General features: G+C 39.4%; 1 protein-coding gene across 6 annotated transcripts in view; it reads left to right on the top strand.

Moving 5' to 3' along the window:
- Positions 1-14,483, top strand: part of TJP2 (tight junction protein 2) — a 65,720-nt gene that overhangs the window by 35,650 nt on the left and 15,587 nt on the right. For all 6 annotated transcript variants that reach the window (XM_080574289.1, XM_080574290.1, XM_080574288.1 and 3 more), the window contains 6 exons: positions 6,422-6,475; positions 8,488-8,612; positions 10,742-10,844; positions 11,591-12,164; positions 13,614-13,717; positions 13,865-14,018. In XM_080574289.1, the coding sequence (XP_080430415.1) occupies positions 6,431-6,475; positions 8,488-8,612; positions 10,742-10,844; positions 11,591-12,164; positions 13,614-13,717; positions 13,865-14,018 (1,105 nt within the window). In that variant the 5' untranslated portion in view covers positions 6,422-6,430. The remainder of the gene's footprint in view (positions 1-6,421; positions 6,476-8,487; positions 8,613-10,741; positions 10,845-11,590; positions 12,165-13,613; positions 13,718-13,864; positions 14,019-14,483) is intronic.

Raw genomic sequence — 14,483 nt, 5'->3', positions numbered from 1 at the left:
TCTGGATCCGCTATTTGTGTTAACTGATTGTCTTTTCATAGTCAACTTTAATTAGCCTAGAATGCTACAGCCTACAAAATTCCTGCTGAAAGAGAGCAAGTGTGAACCTTTATACCACAAACCGGTACAGAGCTTGCTTCTTTTTTTCACTCAGCCTCCACTGTCTGTTGAGGAAGTCTCATGGGGGTCCTCCAGAAGCAGAAGCGGATCAGAATCTTGGAATGCCCATAAATCTAGTGTAATCCAGTTCTGTATCATATAATTGCCTTGAAACAGGCAGGCAACATGTGGGCAGTTTCTCAATCCTTTGCTGCAGTCTACAGCCTTTGGGGCCAGGAATGCTGCTGACATCTTGAAACAGCTATGGCATATTTCCACTCAGCTGCTCATGTGATTGACTGGAAAAGCCTCTATTGCCAGAACATTGTGACATTCTGAGGTTACTCTGCAGTTTTCTCGAAGTTCTGCCTCTCTTCTCACAGTCCCGGTTTCTAGAACAGATCATCATGGTTAGTTTTTAATTTATTCTCCCCACATGAATCACAAATGCTTTATTGTCTGGATAAACTCTGGATAGACTCTGGATAGACAAAGAACCAAGGTGTGGTTCACTGCTTGGAGTTCAGCTTTTCTTCAAAAGGAGCTTCAATTTCTAATGTTTGTAGATAATTGGGAAATGGATATGAATGTCAAAGGCTTGTAATTACAACTGTAATCTTGTGCTGTGTGTGAAGTTAGGCTTTAGATAGTTTCCATTAGTCTTTGCAAAGAGTCAGGCAGGTAAAGTCAAAAGACAGTGGTGGTTGTACCATTAGAAGTAGGTACCATGGATCTACTGGGGCAGTGATTTAAAAAAAAAAAAAAAAATCCTCCAGACCACCTCCACTTGTTCCACCGGGGGCTCCTCCACGGGCTGTAGTGTGGAGATCTGCTCCATGTGGGACCCATGGGCTGCAGGGGGACAGCCTGCTCCACCAGGGGCCTCTCCACAGGCCGCAGGGGAACTGCTCTGGCACGTGGAACATCTCCTTCCTCTCCTTCTGCACTGTCTGCAGGTGTCTGCAGGGCTGCTTCTCACTCTTCTGTCTTCCAGCTGCTGTTGCACGGCAGGTTTTTTTCTCCCCCTTTCTTAAATCTGCTCTCACAGAAGCGCAAACAACATCACTTGCTGGCTGGCTCTGGCCAGTGGCAGGTCCCTTTGGGGCCGGCTGAAACTGGCCCTTATCTGACATGGGGCAGCTGCTGGATTCTTCTCACAAAGGCCACCCCTGGATCCCCCCGCTGCCTAAGCCTTACCACGTAAACGCAATACAGCGATGATGTCAACTATTTCCACCAAGCTCCCGGGACGGTATTCCATCAGCACACTTGCTCCAGAGCTGGGGGCCCCCAGCCAGAGGCCGGTGTCAGTGCACTTCCCTGAATAGTGTTTGCCCTCGGTAGCCGAGTGCTCAGGCACAAAGCTCTGCACACTCCAGTTCTGCTGGCTTGTGCCAGGAAGTGCAAGAGGTCAATGGGGTCACAGTTGAAATGCCAGAAGTTGAATTTGGTCTTTTAATGGAAGAACCTTAAACTCCACATTTTCCACTGTTGTCCATCTTCAGCAGTTAAAACTCCTCTGCTCTTGAAAAAATGCGGTCTGTGGATGGGGTTTTTGCACGGAGAAGTGTTGTGCACTTGGCATGGCTTCCTGTCTGTTTCACATTTTAAACTGCTTGCTCTGTGCCTTTTTGCTTTCTGGAGCCATGTCACCAGTCTTGCCAATGTTTAAATGTAATTTTACATGTCCAGATGAAGGGATTACTTGCACATTTACCCTTATTTCTGCATAAGGACTTCCAGGTTCAGCAGTTGAAGTCTTAAGAATTGATAGAGGCTGATAAATACAGTTTAAAATACCCTTCACTCCATTAACTTGAGTAATTTTTACTATGAACTGCTATAGTCAGAATATAAACTTGCGGGTAATCTGCACTGTGCTTCTCCACACGTCTTTCTTGAAATTGCAAGTACCCCGTTTCTTTAAAGTTTCAGATTGGTTTGGGGGGGAGAGGGGGGAGGGCAATATGTGCTTACAAGAAGAATATCTTGCTACATATTGATCTGTTTCTGACACTTAAAATAATAATGACATTTATTATTTTTAAACGTAAGGATATGCTCGTGGGTTTCTCTGGGGCCTCTGAAAGTGAGAGTTAGTGAAACTCCGAGCAGATTTCCCTGCTGTGTTTTTGATGTGTTTCTGTGCGAAACGGGCAGCAGGATTTGTTTGAGTATGTAGGCCACTATTGTATTAGAATTACATAACCGCGTTGAGTGGTAGAAACAGATGAAAAGACCGGGATGCACGGCGTCCCCTAACAGATTATATCCTGCAACAATGAAGACGGCTCAAGCTCTGCAGAGAATGTGGTCACATGCAGTCAAAAAGTTGAGGATTTTAAGGGGGCACGTGAGTTGCTTTTTGTTGCATCTTGCTCCAGGTCTTTCCTCCTCCCCCCACCCCCCACCCCGTGCCTTGCTCCTTCCCCCTCCAACTCACTTTCATAGCCAGATGACTGCAGTGGCAGGTCTTCTGGTGCTGTTTTTCTTTCACTGTGAAAGAAGCTGGCTTGGGTCATCTCTCAGTAGCAAGGAGTTGCATAAATAAATCTCTGACGACTGTCAGTGGGAGTTGCAACAGCTGCCTGTTCGTAGCACGCGGGTGATTTTAGCACTTTGCATTGTTTCCTGCCAGAGATTCGGTTAAGCGGTCTGTTCTGGGCACGTAGAAAGTACCTATCGTTTGGGTATAGGAGAATTAGGCAGATTTAAGCAAATCCTGAGCACAGTGTTCTAATTAGAAGTGGACTGACTTTAGTCACTAATGAATATAGACTAGCTAATTGCAGTAATTTATGTTTGCTGCAGCTAGCTGCTATCTGTGTGAAACCTTGCAAAGCAGTTACTGTTGGTAATTGGAGGTGGGATCCTTACTGTTCAGCCTGCCTTTCTCTCGCCAGTGTTCTGATGCGCAGTCTTGCAGCAAAGTGGCAATGCTACGAAGGATATCCAGGCTGCTCAGGATGCCTTTGTGTTATCCTGCGGATGAAGTGTGAAGAAATTGGCAAGGGTGTGGGGGTTTTTGTAACCCACCACTTGGTGCCTTCAGAGGAGAGGCATTATTAGATGTGGAATAACAGGAATTTTGTTACTGTGGTGGAGACTTTAATTGTGGTTTTGATGAAGTCCTCAACTGGTGATTTATAACATGTCTCTCCCTCCCTCTCAATCTTCTCCATTAATCTGTCAGTATGGGTTAGTATCGTGGCAATGGCAAGCAGCAGTACTTTTTATGATGTTAAAGAGATTATTGCTTAGAGATTTGAGGGAGTACAGATGTGTTTTGTGCCTTACGGGCTTCCAAGGTGACCACTCAGTTCTCTGAACTGTGTTACATAGCCTGCATAGCTTTATCAGTATGGCAGAGCTGGTCCTGTTGTCTTGGTAATTATGTTGCACAAAATCAGCTTGCAAGTACATCCTGTACTTTCCTTCACTAATATAGCATACAGCAACTGGGAGGCAGTTTCCCGAGGAGCAGTTTCTAAAAATGTATTGCTTACAAATTACAAAGTGAATTATTTAATTGGCTTTTGTTTGATGCTTACTAACAGCTCCAAGCCAAAAATACACCCCCTCCCCCAAATTTGCAAAGGAAGTACTTGAAGACCATAAATGATACTCTGAGGAACTCCTTCAAGGTACAGATGCGTGATGCTGTCGGCTCAACATCTTGCAGGTTCTTAATCGTAGAGGCAGTAGTTTCCTTTCCTTTCTTTTACTTGTTTTTGTTTCCAGATACCGCAAGACTTGCTTGTCAGACCAAAATAAACTTAAGTACATTAGGTTACGATGCTTTGACTTACTACACAATGAATCTCTTCCATTGTGTAGAAGGTTCTACTTGTGCCACTACGGATGGGAGGCATCATGTTCTTGGAGGAAATTCCTGTCAGCTTAGCCATTTCATACCTATAAATCCATTTTCCAGTATCTTTACTATGCTTTCCTCAGTCCCTTTGCTGCACTGTTGTACTGAATAAGCAGTCGTTTCTCTCAGAGTGTCCTTTAGCAGATGGAATATCAAAGACCTGATGTTAGAGTTGCTGGAAGAGCAGGGTGAGGGTGCTGCTCTGCACCCTTAAGGGCAGCAAGCTGTTGCCTGTTGCACCCTGTTTTGTCTGCGCAGAGCTGGTCTCAGTGTGTTGGGTTGTTACGTGTTGGTAAGGTCCGCAGGCAGAGCAAATTGAATACACGTGAAGTTCTTGTCACACCTGTAAGTTGTTTTGGGCTTGTGTACAGTAAGATGGATGGAAAAGATTTTGCATCTAACCCGCGTCTGCAAAATTTGAACCCAGATGCTTGTCCTTTAAATTTTACCCATCATTTCATCCTTTCATTTCTAAAATTCTCTTCAGTGAAGCCAACTGGAATTTAAATGACACTGAGGCCTTTCTTTAGATCAGACTGTTTTTCTGCAAAGCTTAAAAATACCATATAGAAAAGTAGGACAGTAATGGCGTAACCAAGGGTCACTAGTAGGCAAACTATCCATTTTCTTACAAGCAAAACAGGCAATCCAAGTCACTTCTATTTATCACAGTGGCTCAGAATAAGCATGTAGTTAAGGAGGAATTTATTTATTTATTTTTACCTTATTTTTATTTTACCATAGACATCCTCTATGTAAGGGAATGTATGTAGTGAGACAGTTCAGTGTCAGCTAAGCTGAAGGGTCAGATATGTCAGCTGCTAACATGGAAATATCAGAGGAAATAATTTCACCGTGTGCTTCAGCAAACAGAGTAATTAACATATCCAGGACATGTATGTTTTAATAAGTTGTAAACACCACGCATTCTTACCTGTTCTAGACAAGTAGAAGTTTAGAAATACTTACCTGTGTCAATTTTAATACGACGTCCTCTCTTAACAGCCATGTGAAATGTGTTTTTAATTATACCTGAAGGGTCCTAGAAACTAGAAAGTGTTGTCCATTTTCTGGGCGAAAAGTATTGATGCATATTTAACATCATTCAGTGTTGTGAACTTGCTGATAAGAATGCTGAATATTTTGCATTTTCCTTCAGGAACTCCAAGCAGGACTTACACTGATGTTTGGTTTTTAATGTGGTGACCGTGCAATGGAAAACATAAACTTCGTTCTGCTTTGGAGTGCTCAAAATCCATTGGGAGAATACTTTGTGGTGTTCCTTGCATTTGATAAATGGCTTCCATGGCTTGTTAAATAGTTGCTGACTGCCAGAAAACATTTACTCTTGAAAAATAAGGGATTTGTTAAAACAGGCATACTCTTCTTGTGTCACATCTCTTATCTGTTTTTGTTTGGTTGGTTGGTTGGTTTGTTTGTGTTTTTTTTTTCTTTGGAGTTTAGTTGCCAGTAATCCCTTTAAAGCCTTTATAAAGGCCGTTAAGTCAAAAGCAAGCTTCTGTCTGAACTTCTGCTTCCTGACAAAACTCTTACCTTATCAAGAAAGATGTCTTCTTTCAGCAGTAAAAACACATAAATCTATGGCTTGAGTATATGCATGCACATACTCATGCAGTGCTTGGATTTTTCTTCTGCAAAAGTGTGCTTTGCTTTGTGAAAGTTTTCAGTGTCAAATACAGTGGTTCCTTTTTTCTCCTGGTTTAAAGGCCAGAAGCTGGCTATGTACTTACTATATGATGAATCACAGCTGGGTGATTATTCTGTATTGTATTTTAAGCTATGATATTGGAAAGATTTCAGGTTATATCATGTAAGATAAACTGGTCAGTTCTGGATCAGTTTTAACTGGAAACGTGGGAGGGGAAAAAAAAGGATTTTTGAGAAGTGTCATAGAAATGGATATACCAGTGCTATATAGTGATAACTGTTTTTTGTAAAACTGAATTTCAGAAGGGGAATTAAAATATCTAATTGTGTAATTTGGGGTGGATTTAGCATTTGTTAAATCCACATGTACTAAAAGGAACAGATCTGAAGGCTTATTGGTTTTGAAGATCCCAGTTTCAACTGCTGAATGGTATACTGGTATGGAGAGATCTTCATTAGGGAGTTTGTGTTATTTGAATCAGGACTATATAATGCTAGTGTGATCTGAATGACTTGCTTACGCTGAATGAAACGTTTCCAGAAAATGAACTGTTAAACCAGTGAAATTTGAAGACAGTCTACCAACCTGAGTCTATTAACATTTTTTTCCATTTTTAAGTAAATAATCATTAAATACATGCACTTCATACTAACTCTACCAAATGCTTAGAATATATATATTTATTTTTATCATATTTATGTCTGTGTTTTAATGGGGTATTTCACAGTTTAGATTGTTGTGTGCTTTGTGTTTTGCTAATTGGTTTCTGTGTGCAACAGGCCCCAGGCATGGAAGAGCTGATATGGGAACAGTACACTGTGACCTTACAAAAGGTGAGCGCCTGTTATATTTTTGGTTTTCAAATATTCAATTACTGCAGTAGTCTAAATATGTTTTACTATAAATGTCATTATCATATATGAGTCAAGAATATGATTAATGTCTTGTGCAAATCAGATATCTTTTCTATTTTAAAGCTTAATTGCTAGTTACTCATACTATAATGTGACTCTTTAATGTTAAGAGTAAATTAAATTAACCATTTAAGTGCTATACTTGCTTTTATTTCATGTTGGTTATGACAGTCTAATATACCACATGCCAGCCACAAAGCCAAATTCATCATTGAATAACCTTAAAAACAAAGCAGATGGCTTTATCAAGCAGTTGTGGTTAATGTCCAAGCTTTATAATTATCACTAAACACATTTTCTCTGATTTGTTCATATCTTTCATATCTAGCAGTGTAGAATCTAGTGGAAAATTACTGTTATCTAAATTTCTAAAATATGTGGGCTACAGATGCTACCTTAACAGTTACATTAAGAAAAGATGAATTTATACTCAACGTATACTAAGTCCTTTTGAGTTAAAGAAAGTACATCTCTTGCTTCTGAGTTCTGTCATGGCTAGGCCACCATAACAAAGTACAGGATGTGTCCTTCAGCAGCAGTGGTGGTCTTCCCAACTGTTTTGATGATCTGGGTTCGATGAGTAGGTTTTCCTGTGCTGTTAACATTTTTTTATGCGTTCTGCAATGAAATCACCTTGATGACCACGACCTGAGGTAAAAGAGTCATCTTGCCTACAGAACCTGTCTTATGTGCTGAGTTTTTGAGGAAAAACTGTTTTTCATTTTGCAGAGATAGACAGGAGAAAACACTGCAGAAGGAGATCTTAGTTGTTGTAATTTCAAACTTTTCAGATCTTGAATAACCTGTAAACTACTTCTTTGCTTCAGAGATAACCCTTTGCCACTTACGCGTATGAGCCGATTGGACTTCCTCTGTCAAGTCCAACTCAACTACCGATGAGTTCTACCATTATTTTTAATTCTATATTGCTTTGGCTTGAAGTGTCAGTCTGCTTCCTGTAAAACTAAGGTGCAGCAAGTGTGAAGCATTGCTTTTTTACCTTCTCAAATAAATACCCACTTAATATTGAAATTAGTGGAGCACAAGCTAGCATGTGATGACATAAACATGCTGAGTTGTGGGAAAAGTGCTATTTTAACCTGGAGTATTAATTCATCTGTAAGTTAAAAACATTTTTTAAGTGTTAAATGTGGCATAATTTGTGCTTATGTTTTTGTTTTGTTTTTAGTGATAGAAGGTCTATATTGAATAGCTAATAACATTAAATCTGTGTTTAAAAAGATGCAGTTTTGTGGACACCTTTTCTGCAGTTCTCTTGTACTAACACTTAAGGTCTAGTGTTACAGGCATGTTTCCTTCACATGTACTTCCTTAATGTTATGAATGCAAAACATAAGAGTTTATAGATCTGACATTTCTGTGAAGGCAGGTTGCACATGAATTACATATTTAAAATGCTTGATTGTGAGAGAGGATAATTACAGACCATTCACAAGTTCACTGCTTGCTTTTTGTAGTCAGCCATGATCTTGATTATACTGACGGAGGAGTAAGTAGTTATTAAAGACTATATAGCAGTTGTAATGAAGGCGAGACACTGAATATGCTTCTCTGGTTTCCCCAAGCATCACAAACACAATAGAGTCATATATCTAACAATAAATTTGGCATGAATAACCAGTGGGATGATGTAGCAAAATGTAGGCTAAGTTAGTGAGAACTTTGCTTAATTACTAACCATCACAAGGCTGTAGATTGAGGTTTTGGAACGCAAGAACATGTCTTCTTGCTACATAAATCCATTATTTTTTAAATCTAGAGGTATTGCGTATTTCTGCAACTCAGCATGTAACTATCATATTTCAAATACTATCTAGGTAGAGTGCCATCATAGAACATTCATGCTGCTCTTCTTTCTCTATATCAAAATGCCTTCTGATGGAATTGAATTTTGTTGTTTGTTTTCAAAGGATTCAAAACGAGGATTTGGGATTGCAGTTTCTGGTGGCAGAGATAACCCACATTTTGAAAATGGTGAAACCTCGATAGTCATTTCAGATGTTCTCCCAGGTGGCCCAGCAGATGGATTACTTCAGTAAGCAAAGTCTTTTTTTCTCTGTCTGACGTATTTTGAGGGTCATGGCTGTAGAATACGTAAACCTTCATCGGGCTTGGTTGACATCCTGCTGATTTAACCCAACTGAGATGTGATAATTTCTTGAAGACCTAGATGTCTGTTTTAAATGGGAGGAAAAAAAAAAAAAAAGAAAAAAAAAGCCATGGGGGTGTTTCTTTGCTATTTTTAAGCAAATAAATTTCAGTGGTGTTGAAAAGCTTTTGTAGTCAGCTCTGTCTCTCTTAAGATTGTATATCTTCTAAATGAACCGTGGAAATACTTAGCATCTCAAAACACTCTTCCTGTTCTTCCTCCAGGAAACATATCGGTCAGTCATTACTTTTCAAGAGAATGGCGTTAAGTTGGATAGAGAGCCCAACAGCAGGTCTCAACCTTTATCATGTTGGGCATGATAATGGGGCAGGGAAGAGAAACAGAAGCCTTTGCTAAATGTTTATTTTATAGTTGGAATAAACAAATATGAAAATGCAGGTTATAGGTAGTCCTTCTGATAGTGCATTCATTGGTGAGGCAACATCTATCACAGACAAGTATTTTGAAATCTGTAGGCTGAGATGAACAATTTCTAGTCCTCTGCTGATCAGTTTTTCATCCTGGAATACCTTGATAAGGACTAGACAGTTTGGAAGAATGATGAAATTCCACAGTAATAGTAACTCAAAAGAGTGGGTGGGTTGTGGCCATTTAGCCAAACATAAATTTGGCGTGGTAATGAAAAGACTGACTGAGTAGTTAATGAAGGACTAGATAAGAGATGTATTGCAGAGCATGTAACAAACTGTTCTCAACATAAGCCTGCAAAACCTTCATCTAAAACAGTGACTCCTATACAACACCACAATAATAAATATTGATCCATAATCATCTATGACTGGGGAATAAAATCATGTCCGCAAATTATGTGTGATCGTAAGTAAATCGGTGATGACAAGGCAATACTAAGCAATTTGTGGACATGCAGACAGAACACATTCTAAAGAAAACTGAAGGTTAAGCTGTTCCTCCAGCAAACTTAAGGTATGTAAGCCCAACCTTCAAGGTGTGGGGTATTACAGCCTTGCAAGCCTTGCTAGAGTAGAGTGAACCCACATGTGGGCTCTCCATGTAGTGTTGTAACATTATTTAGTGTTATATTTGGGTACACAGACTGTGAAGAGAGCTATTTTAACTTGCATAATGTGCAGATTAAACTGATATTGGAATATAGTGTGCTGTTCTGGAATACTTTTCCAGTAAGAGGAATTGGAAGGTTATGAAAAGACGCACAAAAATCAGGAGTTAGAGAAAATGCCCTACAGAGAGAGGCTTAAAATAAGTAATCTTCTTATTTAAAAAGAAGATTGTGATGTGACTTGATTACAGTTAAGAGAAAATAATGGCTACTAAACATTTCTCTTACCTAGCAGAAAAAGGCACAGTAGCCAGTGTTTGTTCGGACTAATGCTTTAACTGCAAGGTTAGTAACTGAGCTATCACCAAAACAAACTAATATGAGGAGTGGTGGATTTATTTTTTTTTTTAGTTTCCTGTACTTTGGGGGCAGAAATCCTTTTGGGAAGAAACATTTTTTTGTAATTTATCATGTATTATGGGTTTGTCTCTTAGGGGTGGCTAAGTCTGTCTTAATGGTCTATTAGACATGCAGGAGGTTGGAATAGATGAACCTGTAATCTCTTTTGGTCTGTGTGGTTTGGTGGTTTTTTGTGTTTGTTTGGGTGTTTTTGTTTGTTTTTTAGGTTTTTGTTTTTCTGTTTATTTCATTTTGCTTTCGGGGAGTTTGGTTTTGTTTTGACCAATCATGTTCTTCCAGTGTAGATGGGGCCTGAATACCAGTCTTTCAGAAGAGTGTGCTGTGTGGTACAGTGGTACTTTGTAGGGATTTGTCTGAATACTATGGTGTGCAGCAATTTGAAGCTCTCTTGAAATCCTTATGCTGCTGTGAAAAATGCTACCTAAAGTGAATGAAATCCTTTGGTCTGTCTTCACCCCCATCCCTGAGAAAAAAATAAAATTGCATTTTGCTGTTTTCATGAAAGCCTCTCTTAAATACTTTTATTTTTTATTTTTTCTTCTCTCCCGTCTTTCAGAGAAAATGACCGGGTGGTCATAGTTAATGGGACCCCAATGGAAAATGTTCCACATTCTTTTGCAGTCCAACAGCTTAGGAAAAGTGGAAAAGTGGCCACCATTGTAAGTAAAATACAAATATATTCACTGTACAGTGGTATGTACCTGTGTAACCAAACAAGATTTTGGTTTTCTTCTATGAAATGGACTATAAATGCATAAAGCAAAGCATTTGCTCAATAGAACATACAGAGTAAATAAACTAAAGCAAAGACATACTTCATACAGGTGAAGCAAATGGAAGTTAAATTACAGCATCACAAAGTTATCTTGTTGAAAAACTGAGAATAAAATTTGTCTTCAATTTTTAATTTTACTGAATGATGAGTGGTAGTTGAAAAAAATGAAATTATTTGAGTAAAATTATGTCCAGCATACACAGACCTTGTCCAAGAATTTGCTGTCCAGACTGGCTTTCTCTGAGAGATGCATCTACATCTCTTTTGGAGGGGGCTGTCGCATTTTTAGAAGTCATCTAGAGAAAGAGAAAACATCCGTAGTGTGTCTGTTGCAGAGGTAAAATCACGTGGTTGCTGATCTGTTTTTTTATTTTTTTTTTTAATTCTCCTACTATTATTATTCTCCTAGTTAGTAAGTATTTCTTCTGTACATCTAAATAATCTCATCTACTGGTTGTTCTGTAAATAGACTGGTTTCCAGTGTGATAAGTACACTCCTGCAGTGATTCAGGGTTTTCAGGTTCTCTGTTTTTCCCCATCTCTGTTTGAAGTGTGAAGAATTTGTCAAATGTCACATTCTGACCATTGGAGGTTTTTTTTTGTTTGTTTGTTTCATCCTGCCTTGAACAGGTAGTGAAAAGACCACGGAAAGTTCCGGCTGCTGCTTTGAGGAGAAGCCCCTCCCTTGACTATGAGGACAGAGCTTTAGATGTAATGGATGACCATGCAGAATTTGATGGCAAAAGTGCTCGAAGTGGCTATAGTGAAAGAAGCTGGCGTAGTGGCAATGGAGGGCGCAGCCAAAGCTGGGGAAACAGCCTGGATCAGAGCTATAGAGATGATGAAGACAGAGGGCGCAACAAAAGCAGAGACCATAGTAGGGAATACAGCCGTGATCACAGTCGTGGTAGGAGTGTTGACAGAAGCTTGGATCGAGACTATGGAAGAGATCGGAGCAGGGGAAGGAGCATCGACAGAGATGGTGGCTATGAACGGGACTACAGAGGAGACTACAGCCCACCCAGTTACAGTCATGGATCTCAACCTGATCCTAGATATGCGAGGGAGGTGAGGAGCCGAAGCAGAGACAGGCTTCATTCCCGTAGTCCTTCGCCGGAAATGCACCATCAACATGAGTACCTAGGACCGCAGGATCAGAATGGACCGATCAGTGTTCTCTTAACAAAAGGCAAACACAGTGAAGGTAGGTACAGGAGGGGAATAGAGGAATTGGCTTTCAATGCAGCGTGTTATTTTGCTGGGGGCAGGGGTGGCACTGAATGTAAATGTTGGCCTTTTTCACTGGTTGCTTAAGTTGTTCTTTAGTTTTCCATGACTGGTTTTGGGTGCTTTTTTTTCCCCAGAACTGTGGACTTCACCTTTGAACAATAAACTGCTCACCCACATAATTTCAGTATTTTCGAGCCTCTGTGTCCTTTGGTTTTCCATTTTCTCCTCCCTATTCTTCTGAATATGGTGAGAAACATGGATCTGATCATGATTCAGATTACACTTGGCACATCTACAAAAGGGGTAATTGTAAAGGGTGAAGAGTAGGCTCTGCTTTTAATAGAGCATTTAATTTAATTATACTGAAGGGAAGAAGTGGTTCCAAGGATTGTTTGTTTCTGAATACTTCAGAGTGTAATTAATGGTTACTGAAATAGCAACAACTGGAACAGCCTTTCCTTGTTGAGTGTTGGAGTGTGTAGATGGCGGCCAAAAGTGTGATCTTATAATGTGCTGTGAAAGAAAGACTGTTGTGCTGCAAAGCATATCTGAGATTAGGTTGTTCTACCTTTTCTGTTTTTTCTGAGTGTTGGTGCTGCTGTTTTTCTTTTTTTTATATACCTTTAAAATGTGCCTGTTGTGATTTGGAAGAATTTTCTGCTGGTGTAATCTTTGTACACAGGAGCTATTCTCTATTTTTTTAATCAACTATGGCAAGGGTGCTTGTCCCTCCTTCTTGTTCTTCCCGTGCACAGAATGTTTAAAATTGCAAAGATAATGCAGATAAGTATACAAATAAGGAAAAATTTAAAATGTCTTTATTAAAAAGTTCAACATGTAGCCAGTATTTCTGTAATAATTTCTACCATTCATATGGATACTTCGCAGATTCTCTCAAACATGGTGACTTTTTTTTTCAAGTAGGTGACTGTGTTTCTGTCCTTTAATGCTCTAGGGCATGCTTGTTTTAAAACCAATGTTATCTTTCTTTTTTCCTTTTGCCTGAAACAACTGTGACATGTTATTGGGTTGTTACAGATAGGAGAGGGTCTGCATGAAACAACTGGTAAAAGAACCAGGCCTTCTTTTAGCACTTTCTGACTCTTTACCACGCCTTTCTACACCATAGAAAATATGATATGGAGAGAATCTAGTCCAGTGTGTTTATGAGCACCTCTGCAACAAAGGCATTGTTTTGCTGTTGACTGTGCAGGCTAGTCATCCGTGTGTGATTGTTTTTGGGCTGCTGATTTTTTGTGCTATGGTGACAGTGCTAAAATAGGAAAAAGCTTGAGGTTAAGTAGGTTTAATGGGTCCCCATTTACATTTCTCATGGTATAATACTGCATGTACATAGTGTTGTTTTGAAAAATGCATTCTTGCTCATCATCTAAGCTACAGCGGGTTATTTCCCTGATTCTAGAATATGGTCTTCGGCTTGGAAGTCAGATCTTCATAAAAGAAATGACCAGTACTGGCCTAGCAACAAAAGACGGCAACCTTCATGAAGGGGATATCATTCTTAAGGTACATTCTGGTTAAACTGCTAGCTATGTAGAAGCTATTTGTTAAAATGGCTTCTCTGGATTATGTCATCTTATAGTCAAGTTCACTTCAGTGCAATATGGACTTTTTTGTTTACTTGTAGTGTTATTGTTGCCTTTTTATGTGCAGATCAATGGTACAGTGACAGAAAACATGTCTTTATCTGATGCCCGAAAATTGATTGAGAAGTCACGGGGAAAGCTACAGCTGGTTGTCCTCAGGGACAGAAAGCAAACACTGCTCAACATTCCTTCATTGAATGACAGCGACTCAGAAATGGATGGTGAGGTTTAATGGGGATAAAAAGTTCTTGTCTCTTTACAGGGATAAATTGGAGTCTAGTGTTTTTCTGTGATATAGTGACATGAGATTCTTAAAAAATAAATAAATAAAATAATAAAAATAAAAAAACACTGAATGCATACACAACTAAATACTATCCAAATAAGCATCAAGCCAACTTCCTTTCAGGTGAAAGAAGAATTTTGTAGTAATCATACATTTTGTGTGGGAGCAGAGATAGAAGAAGCAATGGTGATCAGGCAAAATCAATCTTTGTTCTCATAACATTCAAATCAGCTGCTTTAATAAAAGGCTTTAGTTTCAGAACCAAATGGAACGGACTGGTCTCTCCTTCCAAGGGCATTAACATTCATTACAGCGTTCAATGGGAGGGAAAAATGGTCAGGACAAAAGAAAATTAAATCCCTTGGACAACTGGTTTCCATTTCCAGGATCTGTTCCGTAC

This window comes from Anser brachyrhynchus, assembly GCF_964034855.1.
Source record: "Anser brachyrhynchus genome assembly, chromosome: Z".
In the NCBI taxonomy this organism is placed as follows: Eukaryota; Metazoa; Chordata; class Aves; order Anseriformes; family Anatidae; genus Anser; species Anser brachyrhynchus.
This window is presented reverse-complemented; position numbering and strand designations above follow the sequence as displayed.